The sequence below is a fragment of the Berghia stephanieae genome, chromosome 3 (genome assembly GCF_034508935.2).
Source record: "Berghia stephanieae isolate SIO BIC M18660-M18661 chromosome 3, UCSD_Bste_1.3, whole genome shotgun sequence".
Classification (NCBI taxonomy): domain Eukaryota; kingdom Metazoa; phylum Mollusca; class Gastropoda; order Nudibranchia; family Aeolidiidae; genus Berghia; species Berghia stephanieae.
In genome coordinates, this window is record NC_088362.1 from 65,626,240 (window position 1) to 65,646,239 (window position 20,000).

The 20,000-nt window shown below is 31.9% G+C and overlaps 1 protein-coding gene across 2 annotated transcripts in view; it reads left to right on the forward strand.

Annotated features, from left to right (window-relative positions):
• Positions 1-2,222: 2,222 nt before the first annotated feature.
• The window catches only part of LOC144968223 (snake venom 5'-nucleotidase-like), a 43,139-nt gene continuing 25,361 nt past the window's right edge, over positions 2,223-20,000 (forward strand). The window contains exons 1-4 of one of the 2 annotated variants that reach the window (XM_078906362.1): positions 2,223-2,318; positions 7,774-7,993; positions 13,657-13,806; positions 17,393-17,468. In XM_078906362.1, coding sequence (XP_078762488.1) covers positions 13,667-13,806; positions 17,393-17,468 — 216 coding nt within the window. In that variant the 5' untranslated portion in view covers positions 2,223-2,318; positions 7,774-7,993; positions 13,657-13,666. Of the gene's footprint in view, positions 2,319-7,773; positions 7,994-13,656; positions 13,807-17,392; positions 17,469-20,000 lie in introns of those variants that run through there. The other variant, XM_078906363.1, reaches the window with a different exon arrangement.

A 20,000-nucleotide genomic window follows, 5' to 3' on the forward strand; every position in this document is an offset into this window, starting at 1 on the left:
AATAATAATAATAATAATAATAATAATAATAATGATGATGATGATGATGATATAATAATAATAATAATAATAATAATAATAATAGTAATAATAATAATGATAATAATAATAATAATAATAATAATAATAATAATAATAATAATAATAATAATAATAATAATAATAATAATAATAATAATAATAATAATAATAATCCTTTCTTTAAAAAATATAGCTTTGTGGAGAACATTGTGCTTATTTGAGTCAATAAAAAATTTTTACGGCTCACAACTCTACGGAAAATTAGAAATTTATTTTTTACAGATAGATAAACAGATAACTTGATTTCATTTTATAATTTAAAGTCAGTTTGAAAGTTCGTTGAGTCAAACAGATATCATAAAATACGTACCGACGACACTAACACTCTCAAAATCCACCAATTTCGTCACTGTAAAAAGTTGTCAGTTTTGCGTTTTTACGCAAATCGTTGCATTCGAAATAATGTATTCACTGTAAATGTTGCTGCTCAAAGCTCGAAGAAATAAATAATAATGTGAAATTGAATGTAAGCTTCAATTTAATTACAAAAACAGATCAAATGAACGTTTCGGGTTTCCCCTTTAGCAACAAAACAGGATGAATGAAACACCACAGATGAATGAGATAATGTGGTAGTGGCGTAGTAAAGATGAATAAACAAAACATTGGTTGGCAGGAAATAGTATGCTCCTTTGTAAGGAAGCACGAATTAAAATAGAATACTAGATATTTCTAAAAGGTGCGCAATTAATTAAGTGAAAAGAGGGGAGGTGGGGAGGAACTGTGTTATGCAGTTTAGAAAGTGAAATATAAAAACGTGTAGACTGTTGTTGGAAAATAAATACAATGGGATTGAAAATAAATACAAAAAATAATAAATAAGGGATGTCGGTATAAGTATAAATCATTTGTAACAGCAGCAAGAAGTCATCTGTGATTTCCTTTTATAATTTAAAGTCAGGTTGAAAGTTCGTTGAGTCAAACAGATATAAAATATGTACCGACGACACTAACACTCTCAAAAACAATCAATTTCGACACTGTAAAAAGTTGTCTGTTTGGCGTTTTTACGCAAATCGTTGCATTCTAAATAATGTATTCACTTAATTACTTTATGGATATCAGATCTACACTAAGTTTTCAACAGTTTTCATCTATTTATGACATCAATATTATTATTACCCATTTGATGCTTTCACTGTGATGATTTCGGGCGGATAATACTCAGGTTTAACTTCTTTGTTAATAAATTAATAAATAATAATAATAATCTAAAAAATCGAAATTTAAAACCAGAAAATAGAAATTACATGGAAGGTAAAATAAGGTTTTAGAAAGACCTTATTAAAAGTTAGGAGCAGTAAGCTGGCTACGTAGCGCAGTGGATAAGCTGTCAGACTCTAACCTTGAAAGTGCTGGGTTTCATCCCATTGTTAAACTTATTTAAAAAGTTTTCTTTATCGAGAAAGACATCATTTTTGTTGTTGTAGTTACTGGACATATATTTAAAACCTTGAATTAATCTATTATTATCATTATTATTATTATTGTTATTATTATTATTATTATTATTATTTTTATTATTATTATCATTATTATTATTATTATTATTTTTATTGTCAATATTACTAATATCGTCATCATCATCACCATCATAATCATCATTGTAATCATCAGCATTTTCATCTTCATCATCATCATAATCATCATCAACATCATCACCACCACCATCATTGTCATCATCATATATATCATCATCATCATCATCATCATCATCATCATCATCATCATCATCATCATCATCATCATCATCATCAACAACATCATCACCATTACCATCATCATCATCATCATCATCATCATCATCATCATCATCATCATCATCATCATCATCATCACCACCACCATCATCATCATCATCATCATCATCATCATCATCATCATCATCATCATCATCATCATCATCATCTGCACCATCATCATCATAATCATCGCCATCGACATTGTTATTATCATAGTCGCCATCATAATTATCATGTTGTTATTATTGGTGTGTTATCATTATCATATCCATTCAGTTCATGGTAAGACCACACCCGATCTGTGATGGGTTAAGCTTGCCAATTTTTTTGTGCTGCAACATCGTCACGTGAATGTCAACTCTTCATCTATAATTCGATCCCATTTGCTGTGCCATACTCATTCAATCTGTGTTTGCCTTACAAAGAACAGGTGGTGTGGGAGTTACGAGTTATCGGATTAGAATATTTTCAACACTGTGTTAAATTTCATTATCAGTGAGTGAATTTTAATAATCATTGTTATTTTTGGGGTCGATTAAAATAATAATAATAATAATAATAATAATAATAATAACATAACATAACATAACATTGTGGTATAGGGCAAAATAGGATAAGATCCTTTGAATGCCCTTAATATTAATTAGTAATGCCATAAATCTATTGATTAAATATTACAATAACGATACACGTGGTAAAGATAGTATTTCAACTTAAATGTACTCATGTGGTGTACAAACATATATCTTTAACCTTGACATGCAAAGCGCACACACAACCACACACACACACACACACACACACACACACACATACACACGCGTATAGAAGATAACCATAATAATATAATAATGCATAATATATACATACAAGATTGAAAGCCATGTCAACAGCAGAGCAAACAAGTATTATTCGTCATATATAAATCTCCCATCATATAATTCCCTGTCTACTAACACCTTGAAATAATCCATAGATTTTGCATTCTTTGTTTCAAATTTCAAACTGTTCCATTTCTGAACAATACGAATACCGAACCAGTTTTGTCTTATGTTCGTTTTGCATCTAGAGACAAAAATCTTATACTTGTCCCCTCTAGTAAAAGTAATATTAGAATATGAAAAAAAATCAGAAAAGTCTATCCTATCCAGACCATGTACCAATCTATAAACCTGAATTAAATCCCCACGAATTCTTCTATATTTCAAACTGGGTAAGTCAAGAAATTCTAACCTTTCCTTATAAGATAAATACTGTATTGTATAAATTTTTTTGGTAGCTCTCCTCTGTACACTTTCAATACTAATAGATTGTCTTTTATATAATGGGCTCCAGATGCAATTTCCGTATTCTAGAATTGGTCGAACGAGCGATTTATACAAATATAAAAATGTGGTTTTATCCAGACTTATAAAGGTTCTATATATTATTCCCATCATTTTGTTTGCACGGCTTACACAATTATCAATATGTAAATCAAAATTCAAATGTGAATCAAAAGTAACTCCCACATCCTTTTCATAAGGCACAACGGAAAGTAGATTTGACATAGAAGTATCGGTAAAATAATTATGACATGGATTATTTTTTCCTATATGTAATACTTTACATTTCGAAACATTAAAATCCAAATGCCATGTTGTAGACCATTTGAAAAGTGAAAATATATCATTTTGTAGAATGTTATGATGTTCAGTTGTACTATAGATCTTTGTATCGTCTGCAAACAGTTTGCAGGCTGAATTTATGCCACATGGTAAATCATTTATATATAAAAGAAATAAAAGTGGTCCCAATACGCTTCCTTGGGGTACACCGCTAATTACATTCTTAAAATCCGACCCCACACCATTGACAATGACCCTTTGTATTCGATTATTAAGAAAGTCTTTAATCCAGTTAAAGATATTCCCTTTAAATCCATATGTTTTTAGTTTAATGAATAATCTCTCATGAGGTACAGAATCAAAAGCCTTGCGGAAATCAAGATAAACAACATCAATGCATTGATCACGATCAATTAACTTGGTAAAATCCTCCATCACCTGTAAAAGTTGAGTAATGCATGATCTCTTTGATCTAAAACCATGCTGGTTATCGTTTAGCATCGTATGACTTTCAAGAAAGTCCATTATTCGGTCTTTCAAGATAGACTCCATAACCCTACAGAGTATGCATGTTAAGCTGATGGGCCTATAGTTTGCAGCATCTAGTTTGCTTCCCTTTTTATGAATGGCAGTAACATTGGCTTGTTTCCATTCAATGGGTAAGGTACCAGATTCAAGAGACTTATTATATTGTTGATAGCGGCTGTGATATTTCAAAGGCCACTTCTTTCAGTAAACGGGGATTAAGGGAATCGGGTCCCATGCTTTTAGTCACGTCTAAATTCAACAATTTTGCAAGTATGTCTTCTTGTGTAATATAAAAATCGGGGACGTTTAATTGATTTGTAACATTGAACGTTGGTATATTTGTAGTGTCTTCTTGAACAAACACAGATGAAAAATAATTATTTAAAACATTAGCTATATCTATATCCGAAGTAACCTTGGTACCATCATCTTTCAGTAAAACACTAACACCTGGTTTTCTTTTCAACTTTCTGTTTACGTATCTCCAAAAGCCTTTCGGACTAGTCTTACATTCGTGTGCCAATGTACATTCATACGTTTTCACAGCATTTTGAATCGTGTGTTTGGTATTATTTCTAACCTTGACATAATTATGAAAATTATCTGTTGTAGGATACTTTTTGAATTTCTTATACAATTTATGTTTCTTATTAATTGTACGTTTAACGTTTTTTGTCAACCACAATGGTTTATTAGAACTAAATATTTTGTTACATCTTAATGGAATGTGTTTAGATTCTATACATTTTAGTTTGTTTTTTAAAAAACAACCACGCTTCATTCACACCGTAGCCTTCAAGAGTATCCCAATTCACGGCATTTAAGTCTTCTCTACAAGAGTTGTAATTACCTTTGAAATAATCAAAATAAACATGTGAAGGATGTTTGGCGGATGAAAGATTTAACGATATAAGAAGTGAGTCATGATCACTTTTACCCACCGAAGGCAAATGGTCAATGTTATTAATCCAATAATCATCGTTACATATTACCAAGTCGAGTATATTACTAGTTTGGTTCAGTCGGTGTCTCGTAGCCTGTGTCACCAGCTGAATAAAGAAAGCATCCCTAATTGCCTCGACAAATAGATAGTCGGGAAAAGTTAGACATGGTTCTGTCCATTTAATGTTAGGAAAATTATAATCTCCGACAATGATCACGCAATCAAATTTCATTCTACCTACTGACTGTAAGGTTTCTTTTATATCCCTAATGAAAGTTAATTTGTCTGAATTATGAGACCTATATATATTTCCTACAAGTATGTGTAAATTATTATATTCAAAATCACACCATACACTTTCACTAATTATAGGATGATCAAAAGAGAATATATTGGCATTAACACAATCCAAAACATAGATAGCAACACCCCGACTTGGGTAATCATTCAAAAATAAGTTATACCCATCGATAAAAAATTCAATTTCTAAATCAATCTCAAGTTTAATTTTTGGCATAATTTCAGTAAGACATATTATTATGGGATTATGTTTCTGTATCATACATGTTAATTTTGATCGTTTGTTAAGCAAGCTATCGACATTAGAATATAATACAACAAAATCATAATTTGACAAAGGAAGATGAAAAGGCACATTTGTTGAGGTGTCACTATCAGGTAATAATAATAATAATAATAATAATAATAATAATAATAATAATAATAATAATAATAATAATAATAATACTAATAATACTAATAATACTAATAATAATAATAATAATAATAATAATAATAATAATAATAATAATAATAATAATAATAATAATAATAATAATAATAATAATGATGATGATGATGATGATGATGATAATAATAATAATAATAATAATAATAATAATAATAATAATAATAATAATAATAATAATAATAATAATAATAATAATAATAATAATAATAATAATAATAATAATAATAATAATAATAATAATAATCCTTTCTTTTAAAAATATAGCTTTGTGGAGAACATTGTGCTTATTTGAGTCAATAAAAAAATTTTACGGCTCACAACTCTACGGAAAATTAGAAATTTATTTTTTACAAATAGATAAACAGATAACTTGATTTCATTTTATAATTTAAAGTCAGTTTGAAAGTTCGTTGAGTCAAACAGATATCATAAAATACGTACCGACGACACTAACACTCTCAAAATCCACCAATTTCGTCACTGTAAAAAGTTGTCAGTTTTGCGTTTTTACGCAAATCGTTGCATTCGAAATAATGTATTCACTGTAAATGTTGCTGCTCAAAGCTCGAAGAAATAAATAATAATGTGAAATTGAATGTAAGCTTCAATTTAATTACAAAAACAGATCAAATGAACGTTTCGGGTTTCCCCTTTAGCAACAAAACAGGATGAATGAAACACCACAGATGAATGAGATAATGTGGTAGTGGCGTAGTAAAGATGAATAAACAAAACATTGGTTGGCAGGAAATAGTATGCTCCATTGTAAGGAAGCACGAATTAAAATAGAATACTAGATATTTCTAAAAGGTGCGCAATTAATTAAGTGAAAAGAGGGGAGGTGGGGAGGAACTGTGTTATGCAGTTTAGAAAGTGAAATATAAAAACGTGTAGACTGTTGTTGGAAAATAAATACAATGGGATTGAAAATAAATACAAAAAATAATAAATAAGGGATGTCGGTATAAGTATAAATCATTTGTGACAGCAGCAAGAAGTCATCTGTGATTTCCTTTTATAATTTAAAGTCAGGTTGAAAGTTCGTTGAGTCAAACAGATATAAAATATGTACCGACGACACTAACACTCTCAAAAACAATCAATTTCGACACTGTAAAAAGTTGTCTGTTTGGCGTTTTTACGCAAATCGTTGCATTCTAAATAATGTATTCACTTAATTACTTTATGGATATCAGATCTACACTAAGTTTTCAACAGTTTTCATCTATTTATGACATCAATATTATTATTACCCATTGATGCTTTCACTGTGATGATTTCGGGCGGATAATACTCAGGTTTAACTTCTTTGTTAATAAATTAATAAATAATAATAATAATCTAAAAAATCGAAATTTAAAACCAGAAAATAGAAATTGCATGGAAGGTAAAATAAGGTTTTAGAAAGACCTTATTAAAAGTTAGGAGCAGTAAGCTGGCTACGTAGCGCAGTGGATAAGCTGTCAGACTCTAACCTTGAAAGTGCTGGGTTTCATCCCATTGTTAAACTTATTTAAAAAGTTTTCTTTATTGAGAAAGACATCATTTTTGTTGTTGTAGTTACTGGACATATATTTAAAACCTTGAATTAATCTATTATTATCATTATTATTATTATTATTATTATTATTATTATTATTATTATTATTTTTATTGTCAATATTACTAATATCGTCATCATCATCACCATCATAATCATCATTGTAATCATCAGCATTTTCATCTTCATCATCATCATAATCATCATCAACATCATCACCACCACCATCATCGTCATCATCATATATATCATCATCATCATCATCATCATCATCATCATCATCATCATCATCATCATCATCATCATCATCATCATCATCATCAACAACATCATCACCATTACCATCATCATCATCATCATCATCATCATCATCATCATCATCACCATCATCATCACCACCACCATCATCATCATCATCATCATCATCATCATCATCATCATCATCATCATCATCATCATCATCATCATCATCTGCACCATCATCATCATAATCATCGCCATCGACATTGTTATTATCATAGTCGCCATCATAATTATCATGTTGTTATTATTGGTGTGTTATCATTATCATATCCATTCAGTTCATGGTAAGACCACACCCGATCTGTGATGGGTTAAGCTTGCCAATTTTTTTGTGCTGCAACATCGTCACGTGAATGTCAAACTCTTCATCTATAATTCGATCCCATTTGCTGTGCCATACTCATTCAATCTGTGTTTGCCTTACAAAGAACAGGTGGTGTGGGAGTTACGAGTTATCGGATTAGAATATTTTCAACACTGTGTTAAATTTCATTATCAGTGAGTGAATTTTAATAATCATTGTTATTTTTGGGGTCGATTAAAATAATAATAATAATAATAATAATAATAATAATAATAATAATAATAATAATAATAATAATAATAATAATAATAATACTAATAATACTAATAATAATAATAATAATAATAATAATAATAATAATAATAATAATAATAATAATAATATAATAATAATAATGATGATGATGATGATAATAATATAATAATAATAATAATAATAATAATAATAATGATAATAATAATAATAATAATAATAATAATAATAATAATAATAATAATAATAATAATAATAATAATAATAATAATAATAATAATAATAATAATAATAATAATAATAATCCTTTCTTTAAAAAATATAGCTTTGTGGAGAACATTGTGCTTATTTGAGTCAATAAAAAAATTTTTACGGCTCACAACTCTACGGAAAATTAGAAATTTATTTTTTACAGATAGATAAACAGATAACTTGATTTCATTTTATAATTTAAAGTCAGTTTGAAAGTTCGTTGAGTCAAACAGATATCATAAAATACGTACCGACGACACTAACACTCTCAAAATCCACCAATTTCGTCACTGTAAAAAGTTGTCAGTTTTGCGTTTTTACGCAAATCGTTGCATTCGAAATAATGTATTCACTGTAAATGTTGCTGCTCAAAGCTCGAAGAAATAAATAATAATGTGAAATTGAATGTAAGCTTCAATTTAATTACAAAAACAGATCAAATGAACGTTTCGGGTTTCCCCTTTAGCAACAAAACAGGATGAATGAAACACCACAGATGAATGAGATAATGTGGTAGTGGCGTAGTAAAGATGAATAAACAAAACATTGGTTGGCAGGAAATAGTATGCTCCATTGTAAGGAAGCACGAATTAAATAGAATACTAGATATTTCTAAAAGGTGCGCAATTAATTAAGTGAAAAGAGGGGAGGTGGGGAGGAACTGTGTTATGCAGTTTAGAAAGTGAAATATAAAAACGCGTAGACTGTTGTTGGAAAATAAATACAATGGGATTGAAAATAAATACAAAAAATAATAAATAAGGGATGTCGGTATAAGTATAAATCATTTGTGACAGCAGCAAGAAGTCATCTGTGATTTCCTTTTATAATTTAAAGTCAGGTTGAAAGTTCGTTGAGTCAAACAGATATAAAATATGTACCGACGACACTAACACTCTCAAAAACAATAAATTTCGACACTGTAAAAAGTTGTCTGTTTGGCGTTTTTACGCAAATCGTTGCATTCGAAATAATGTATTCACTTAATTACTTTATGGATATCAGATCTACACTAAGTTTTCAACAGTTTTCATCTATTTATGACATCAATATTATTATTACCCATTTGATGCTTTCACTGTGATGATTTCGGGCGGATAATACTCAGGTTTAACTTCTTTGTTAATAAATTAATAAATAATAATAATAATCTAAAAAATCGAAATTTAAAACCAGAAAATAGAAATTACATGGAAGGTAAAATAAGGTTTTAGAAAGACCTTATTAAAAGTTAGGAGCAGTAAGCTGGCTACGTAGCGCAGTGGATAAGCTGTCAGACTCTAACCTTGAAAGTGCTGGGTTTCATCCCATTGTTAAACTTATTTAAAAAGTTTTCTTTATCGAGAAAGACATCATTTTTGTTGTTGTAGTTACTGGACATATATTTAAAACCTTGAATTAATCTATTATTATTATTATTATTATTATTATTATTATTATTATTCTATTATTATAATATTATTATCATTATTATTATTATTTATTATTATTATATATTTAAAAAAACAACATCGGTACCATTCAATGTTATCGACGTGCATTTATATGTAAACGTCGATTGTTATCATTTTATATTTTATCATTATCATCAGTGTATTCGTTTACCGCGTCTTTACATTTTATTGGGTTTTTTTCTTCTTCTTCTTCTTCTTTGTTGTTGTTATTTTTCAAAAACTTCTTGTACCATCATTGTTGATGTCTATTTACCTTATCTACGCAATTCAGACTACACATCTCTCATTCGTCCTTAGTGTCTTATTCGTCGTGTTTTGTTGATAAAGGGGAAATCAGAAACGTCCACAGTATGTCTTCGTCTATTAAATTGAGGCTTACAATTCAACACTTATCGTTATTTTTTCCTTCGAGCTTCAAGCAGCAACATTTTCATAACTCTCTCAAGTTCACCCTCATTGAAAATCGAACAAATTCGTTCGATTTTCCATGCATATGAACTCGAGAGAGTTTTAATCAACCAGCACCGCCAACGGGGGTGCATAAAAACGGTGCATTTTTGTACACCTCCAGTGGATGTGCATAAAAACGCCACCAAACATGATCACCAGAGTACTGTAATACTGTAAGGTAAGTTCTCGATCCCAGGATCGTCTTTCAGCTCTGCTCACGTCTGCTACTTCAGGTTTATTTTCCCAGTTGATTTTCTTACCACAAACTGTTTTCACACACGGACAACTGTATGTTGCTGTGTCACGGGTCAGAGGCTATAGTGGCTTACACTTCATGTTGGACCACACAGAAAAATCAACAGAGGATGTATCAAGTTACACAGACAACGTTGTTTACCAATCTGCCCTCATTAAATGTTGGTGCTTACAATATCGAATGAAAATAGTTCTTTCCCCGCGAAATTGCGGACTTTTTACTAGAAATATTTTTTAAAATTATGATAATACTAATAACAAATAATAATAATGATGATGATGATGATGATGATGATGATGATGATGATGATGATGATGATGATGATGACGATGATATATAATAATAATAATAATAATAATAATAAATAATAATAATAATAATAATAATAATAATAATAATAATAATAATAATAATAATAATAATAATAATAATAATAATAATAATAATAATAATAATAATAGTGTACTTATTTCTTGCATAAACCCTATCCTTAGCTTTTTTTGGTATTAATTTGTGAACTTTTTCAAGTGAATATGTTTGCGGTATGCATGAACCTGTTCCTGATGACAAAGCTGAAAAAATATGGAAGAAAATGATCACCACCGACCGCTCCGCAAAAATAAATAATAAATAAATAAATTGAATCATCTGCCTGCCACCAGCCGAGGCGCGCTTATTTTTTGGGAATGTCTTGGGTTTTTATTATCCCTTTTCATTCTGCTTTGTATGGCACTGATTCACTACCAGCTTTTGCCCACCTCCAATTGTTCCAGGTTGACTCTCCATAATGTCCACCTGGCTTGGTCCCATATTTTCTCTTCAGTGGTGTCCACCTCTCACATCCCCGGGTTCGCTCCCCATCGGTGTCCGCCTCCAATAATTAGTGCCGCGTTCACTAGCCACTGGTGTACACTTCCCATAGTCCCAGGTTCACTCCCCACTTGATTTCACATCCTGTGGTTCCACATTTTCTCTCCAGTGGTGTCCGCCTCTAATAACTCGCACTGTATTACACATCCCATTGTCCCGGGTTCACTTTCTAGTGATTTCCATATCCCTTCCAGTGTTTAGTCATCAATGTTGTGCACCTCTTATAACCCTAGGTTCATTCATTACTGGTGCCCATATCCTGAGATTACATGCTCATACCTCTCTGGTGTCCAACTTCCAGACCAGGGTTCAATTTCCACAAGTGCCCACCTTCATAGTCCTAGGTTCACTCCCCACTGGAGTTCACCTCCCATAGACTGAGATTCATTCCCCACTGTTGTCTATCTCTCATAGTCCCATGTTCACTGTCCACTGGAGTCCATATCCTGTAGTTCCACATTCACTCCCCAGTGGTGTCCACCTCCAATTGTCCTGGGTTTACATCCCAATGGTGTCCACCTTCAATAGTCCCAGGTTCACTCCCCGCGTGTTTACCTTCCATAGACCTGGGTTCCCTCCCCACTTGTGTCCATATCCATTGGTCAATTTTTCACTCCCCAGTGGTGTCCACCTCCAATAATCTCAATTTTACTCCCCACTGGTGTCCACCTCCCATAGTCCCGGGTTCACTCTCCATTGGTTTGTCAAAACTCCCATAGCCCGGGATTCACGCCCCTATGGTGTCATATCCAGTGGTCACGTGTCCACCTCCCATACTCTCAAATTCACTCACTACTGGTGTCCACCTCCCAAGTCCCAGGTTCAATCCTTACTGGCGTCTACATCCCATAATCCCATGTTCACTCCTCATTGGTTTCTATCTCTCATATCCTCGGATTCACTCCCTTCTGGTGTCCACCTCCCATAGACCCGGGCTAACCCCACTGGTGTCGACCTCCCACAGTCACGGATTCATTCCTCAATGATTCACACCTCCCAAAGTCCCGGGTCTACTCCCCACTGATGTGCTTATTTCATGGTCCCATATTCATCCCCCCCCCCCACTAGTGTCCACCTCCAATAGTTTCATGTTCACTCTCCACTGGAGTCCAAATCCACTGCTTTAATGTTTACTCACTGGTGGTATCCACATCTAATATTCCCGAATTCACTACCCACTGCTGTCAACCTTGCGTGCTCCTTAATACATTTCCCACTGGTGTCCACCACCAACAGTCCCATAGCTCCGTGTTTACTCCCTAGTGCTGTTCATATCTCAGATCCCCGGGTTCACTCCCCACAGCGTTCAATTCCTAGATGTGTCTAACTTCCATAGTCTTCGGTTTACTGGTGTCCACCTCCCATAATCCTGGACGTCTGTTCAGAGATGTTTTTGGAAGGCCATACAGCAGAGAGTTGCAATCATCCAAGCGGCTGGTAACAAGGGCATGAATAAATGTTTGACAAGTTTCGTCATCAATAAGATTTAGTATTTTTATCATCATCATCATCATCATCATCATCATCATCATCATCATCATCATCATCATCATCATCATTTATTATTATTTTATTATTATTATTATTATTATTATTATTATTATTATTATTATTATTATTATTATTATTATTATTATTATTATTATTATTATTATCATTGTTGGATATATCAATAATTTAGGGACCTAACTGTGTAGATACCTTTGTTTTATTTTATTACTTGAATTACGTCCCATTAGCTTCCCAATTCGTCATTATTAGAACTCTTTTGTTTGTAATGTTGAGTTACGTTAGATGTTTTTTTTTTTTTTTACACAGTAAGTTTTTCGTTTTGTTTTTATGTGAAGCACGAGACACACCTTGAGTTTGAGAGAGACTGAATAAAATTTGTATTTGTAAAGAAAGACTGAAATTGTTTGATGATTACATTTTGCTACAATCATCATGATAATCATTATTATCATTATTATTATTATTATTATTATTATTATTATTATTATTATTATTATTATTATTATTATTATTATTATTATTATTATTATTATTATTATTATTATTATTATTATTATTATGTATTATTATTATATTATTATTATTATTATTATTATTATTATTATTATTACTATTGTTATTACTATTATTATTATTATTATTATTATTATTATTATTATTATTATTATTATTATTATTATTATTATTATTATTATTTATTATTATTATTATTATTATTATTATTATTATTATCATCATCATCATCATCATTATTGTAATTATTGCATTTAGTATATTTAATTCTTTTCTCCAATGCCTTTGCAATGAATAGAACGTGAAAGATGCTTTCCAGTGGGGTTTTCGGATGTGCCGCTGTCTGCTTTTGCCTAATGGTGTTGCTGACGAATGAAGCTTGTGCGACTTTTGAACTGAAAATCCTTCACACCAACGACATCCACGCAAGAGTGCAGGAGATTAATAAGTATGTTTGTTTTGTCGACATTTTCTCTATCGTATGTGTGAGAAATAGCAAAGAAACGCGGATTATTTGACTATTATAACACGTTTGAGGCTCCGTCGCGATGAGTGCGAGATAAGATAAGATAAAAGGAGATTGATCCTGAATAGAAATTATCATAGTAGGATACACATCAGCCGTCGTTATAATAACAAATATCATTCAAACATTATCATAAACTTATTGATAAAAAACACGAGGCTTATTTAAAATATACAGCAGGTACAAGCAAAACTATTAAGATCGAACATGTAGATGTTATAAAATTCCCTAATAGAATGTGTAAAAATGGATTTATAATATGAAAGGATTGCAAATAGCCAACACAGGGTGATAAAAAGTAAAACATGGTATGTGAATGTATAAGATTAAATAATATATAATGTAAATGTAGCACTGTGCAAACATGAATATTATATAGATATATTTTAGTGTGAATATAATATCTTTCAAATTTCATGCAATTAAAAACCATCCTGAAGTTTCGTATTTTCTGATTGTAATAATAAACAAAAACATTCTTGTCATTTGTTCTTCATTTGTATTAGAGTCTTGCTCCTCTAGCTTATTGTAATTTCATTGTACAGAAGCTGGAACTCGCCTCATTGAATTTTGTTAATTGGGACACCACAGTACTGTCCCCGTGGAAATTTGCAAATGACGACTCTAAATTTTTTCAAAATACCCCCCCCCCCTCTCTCTCTCTCCGTACAAAAGAATAAAATATCGAAAAGTAATTGTCAAATTTTCTACAACGTGCCAAGAAATTTTTATCCAGGAGCCATACAGACAATTGCTACATGCATGCATAAAGGTTAGTTTAAAAACAGACTGGTATTTGGAAGAGGGGAGAGAGGGTATTTTTAAAATTCATAAATTCTTTCAGTAAAAGAATATTAAAATAATAAAAGCCCTACATATGCCTACATTATGTAACCTGAGCCAGCAGAATTATGCCATTTCAAACTCAAAATTATGCCAAATTAAGCCACAAAAAAATGGCAAATTGTGCTGTCCTACTGTTTTCATCTTCAAAACTCGATGAATGTGGAGCACATGTGGCAGACATTAAAGTAAGTGAATTTTTATTGATTTTGTTTTTTATTGCTGTGTAATTTAGATTAATAATAATAATAATGCTGAAAACTTATATAGCGCAATAACTCCGAGACACCAGACTCTAAGCGCTTAAATTACAAATTACTTTGGCTGAAACATAATCATTTACACACACAAGCACACACACACAGACACACACACACAGACACACACACACACAACACAACACACAACACAACACACAACACAAACCAAACCTATCCTGCTTCTCATACCATCTACTAAAATCGAAACAGATATGATACTTCTTGTAAATTTCTCGTATTGGAAACGCAGTACAATTGCGTATCATCAGCGTATTGATGGTAAGACAGACCGAAACTTCTGATGATTTTAGACAGAGGGCCAATGTACAGAACAAAAAGAACGGGTCCAAGTACTGAACCCTGGGAAACCCCACAATCAAGAAAGATTTCCTCAGATCTATATTCATCCACCGTAATAATCTGTTTACGATTAAACAAATATGACATAAACCAATCAAGCGCTGCACCAGACACGCCATAAGTAATTTCAAGACGTTTGAGAAGAAGATTGTGATCAATAGTATCAAAAGCAGACGATAGGTCAAGCAATTTCAACAATTAATTTTTCATTAATTTAATTAATGATGATACCTGTATAATTTGTTACGTAATTGGTTTGGTGACAGCTTTACCAAAGATCGAGATGACATTTTATTAAGATCCTGGTTTAGCAGTCTTGACACCTTACCTTGGATATGAATGCCACGTCAGTAACAAAAAAAGTACATGATTTTTTTTCTCCATAATGATGCAATGGTTTTATTGATTTATCTTTTTGTGTACCTTAAGTATCGATCTTACTATTTGATTACCAGTAAATGGTAAGAAGAAAGTGATCGGAAAAATAAATGTGCCCGTCACTTACGTAGCACATTTTTGTCACTGACGTGGTACTGTATAACGAAACATTGGTTTGTTAACAAGTAGTTGTCCCATGCATAAGATATTAACAATAATGCATGGGAGTCATTGAAATGTTTTGAAGTATTGATAATTGCTGGGTTTCTGTTGGTTATTAAAGTATAAAATGTGTTTCTGTCCCTCTTTCCCAGATTGCAACCGAACTATAACTCCAACTACCTCAACACAAAGAGACAAAATAGAATGAGCATGATGGAGGAAGAGAAACTCAGGATGAGGGAAATAAATAAACAGCAGCTGAGAAACTTCAGATTAAATCATACTGATTAAAAAAGGGAAAGAATTAAGCATGGAAAGTAGTGAAAAGAAAAGGAAATGGCACACAGAGCAACATGAGAAGAAAAAAAAAAAAGAAAAAAGGCAGCCGCTCTCCAAAAAAAAAATGCTTTCAACTCTGTACAAGCATTTGAACGTGCTTTGTCAAAAGCTAAATCCAGTTTACCAGGCAATTCATGTAGAAAGTCTGTATTATTTTTTATCTTGCTGATAAATTTCCAAAAGCAGACAGTTCAGCCACTAAGACTAAGACAAGTGGATAGGCTCTAGACATTGAAGTTTGGAAGTTTTGTAAATCAGATATGATCTCCTGGCGACTGGTGAAAAATTTCATAATAGACAGAACTAAAGATGGTAAATATTGGAAGAAAAAGAAGCTGTCACTTTCAACTGTGAAAGAAGTCCATGCTCAGTGCAAATCCTAAAACCTGATTTCAAGATAGGCAAATCAAAATTTGCTGCCCCGTGCCTAGCACATATTTAGCTCATATCGGAGAGGGATCAAAATGTTTGCTGCTGTGTGTATCATGAAAACGTCAAACATTTCAGTGTAATCAAGAAAAATCTTTCAAGGAACATCGACAGCAAACAATTGTTGTGTGACTCTATCTGCAAACCAAATTAATCTTCCTGTTCTTTAGGCAGTTGTCTGGTGCTTGCTCAGAAAAACCATCGTCTCTGATTGTTGATGCACTGGTTCCTGATTATAATGTTTCTGTCAATTTCTTTTAATGGGGAAATAAAGCCAAGAAGGAAGAAAGAGCGGATGGTGCTTAAACAAAATTTGCAACGCAAAACTCAACTTAAGCACCTAAGAAAACAAGAATCCATTTCAATCACACAGCATTCATAAAAGAATTAAACTTCAGGCAAATTTGAGCTCTGGATAAATTATTCTTCATGAAGGTTTTTCAGAGAATTATGCAATGAAATACCAAAATGAAATTATGATGACCCATAAAGAGCAGGCAGGATAACAGTCTTAAAAGTGTTGATAACAAGAGCAAAAGTCAACTTTCTATGTCAGAAGATGAATTACAAACGACAATGGAGCTGTAGTTTGAGACAACCTAATTAATAGGTATATATTATAGCTTTATTAAGCAGAACATGATAACATTTTGGGTTAAAATTGTTAAAATAATGAATTTTTTTCTCAACATTATTGAGCCAATGTGGAAAATTCATTTTGACCTCTATGTCCGCAGATACAAAGGGATCTGCAAAGAGAAAACATCACAGAAGGACGAATGTTTTGGCGGTTTCGCTAGAATCAAAACAAAGGTAGGGTCTAAGATTTTCATTAGACAATGTTTATGGCGTTTGTAATACAAAGGCACTGATTCTCATATTGTTTCAATTTTCGAGAGATGTTGAGATTGATCAGTTCCAGGATGAATAATGACAATGATTGCAAAACTCAGACCTTGGGTTATGCACTTTACGGTCATTACTTCATCCGACTCATGTGAGTATTTGTTTCTGGCTGTAGGCAATATCAGACTCTCTTACAAGAAGGAAAGCTAATAAGCGACTTGTAGCGTTTGAATTGAAATGTAATTCCCTTTGGTCTGCTTTTGGAATAAATGAAGCATTATAAGACGCTTTAGGCTTTGTGAATGGATACGAGGACATGTGTCGAATAAATCCCCACAGATTTTATTTTACATTACATGTCTTCTGGTCACGAGTCTTACATTAATAATACCAGTTAAAATACTTTCTGCGATCTAAAATCACACTGTTTCTTTCAGCTTTTTACCAATGACAAAGACAAAAGAATAGGTATTTAAGAAACCATCGCGTTTTCCAAATAAGATATGGAGATTTCGCTCAATTATCCAATTAAAAAACATATCGCAGCATAAATGTATTTGTTTTAAGTCAGAAGAAAGAAATTGGTTTAAAATCTGAAACGGTCTTCACTTACAATTCTATGATAATATATTTAATTTACTGCTTTAAATCGATATTATGTCGTGATGTCGAAAAGTGAATCTAATTTTAAATAATCCAAAATATCATAATTTTGAGTTATCACTTTTAGGAGTAGAACTTATCCTCCTCAAGAAAAAAAAGCCAAGGATCGTACGATGTTTTATAAATTCAATCTTCAGCATTTAAATCATGCAGACATAACACCATTTTTTGGCGAGGACCCATATATTCGCTTTTGAGCTGTTGTTCTTTCTCTATTTTTTTCCGTTACGGATGTTTGAGAGTTAACGCAACACAGTTTCCAGTAAATAAAAAGTTAGATAGATTTTTATTAAGGTACTGAACATTCCTGGTTTGGTTTGCGGTATCACGGATTTTACTTTTTTAAAGTTCTTTTTAAAAAAAACTGCAATGGCGTTTGAAAAAAAAATGAATCATCAAAATTTGGAATGTTAAATCTGAAAAGAATATGATTTGCTTTTTTAAATGGTGCGTGTTCCCGGATCCCCAGCATTCAACACTGTTGAAGCTTCATAAAATGTACACCTTTTTTAGGATTTACTGAAAAGAAAAGCTTTCGATGCAGAAACTTTCGTATGCTTTTTCATTTGTGACCAATCGCCTAAAAACGATAATATGACGGGATAGGTAGGACTAAATGCAACATTTACTTATTTGTAGGTCTGAAATCCGAGTTGTTATTGATTGGATCATTGTTGTAGTGTAAATATTGCCCATTACAACAATATTAAAGCTAGCCCATAATTGCGTTCGGATATCAGATCTGTCAATATGTGCACATAGACTTGATGCCAAAAGAGATTTTAAGTTGAAAATATGACCATAACTGTGACATTTTATTTTTTCCATTAAGGCAATATTCGTATTCCTCAAAAAAAACATAAAAACTTAACTCAAGTCTCATAATTTTTAAACTAAAAACTCAATTTTCATGATATCCGATATAATACCGTCTTGAGGCGTTAAGTTACATTTTATATCTCAATGATTGATACGCTTTGTGGCGGTAATGACTTATCGGTCCGGTGTCTTTATATGTAAGTTCCTAAAAAGTCATCCCAGATGGTGACTTTGTGATCGTGTAGCATGGCACTTGAATCGATGGTTCCTTTGTTACCTTTTCGTATTAAGCCAGGCAACTTATTAACATGGATGCATCTTTGCTATTATCTTATTGGATGAGTCATGGATATTCAATTAACATACATTGCTTACAATTCAGATTATTGCTCCTGTTATAGTATATTTTATTAAAACTGGTCAAATGAACATTTCAATGGTTCTATTTTTACTCAAAAATTAAAAAAAAACAGTTGGGTTTTCTTTTGCCCTTGTCATTGACAGATATAACCACGAACCGACGACCCATAGCTAACTAAAGTATTTTCCAATTATCGGAAGCAATCAACCCCCCATACCCTGAGCATCACCAACAATTTTAACATGGGCGATTGAAAAAAATACATATTGTCGGCAGGTCTTGCGATGCAATTCCTTCATTCGTTTGTCAAAATATTGTGTTGAATACTCAGTCACTTTGGAACTCACCTTCTTGTCTGTTTTACGTGTACTAAAGGGAGCGATAGTATTAAGAAATGTAAGACAGGCATTTTTGTTCATTGTAAATCAATAATCAAGGGGTGGAATGACCAGAATGAAATAGCATGAAATATTCGGATGGGTTAGTGCTTAGTAACGTTTGATTCATCAGTTATGACATGTATATTATCCCATGGTTTGAGTTCTAATGTAGGTTGTCCAATGTTAAGACATTGGAAATAGCTCTTTACTTAACTTCCTCCATTGAGAATAAAAATATTTTTTTTATACTACATGGTTGGCTTGGAGCCACATGTT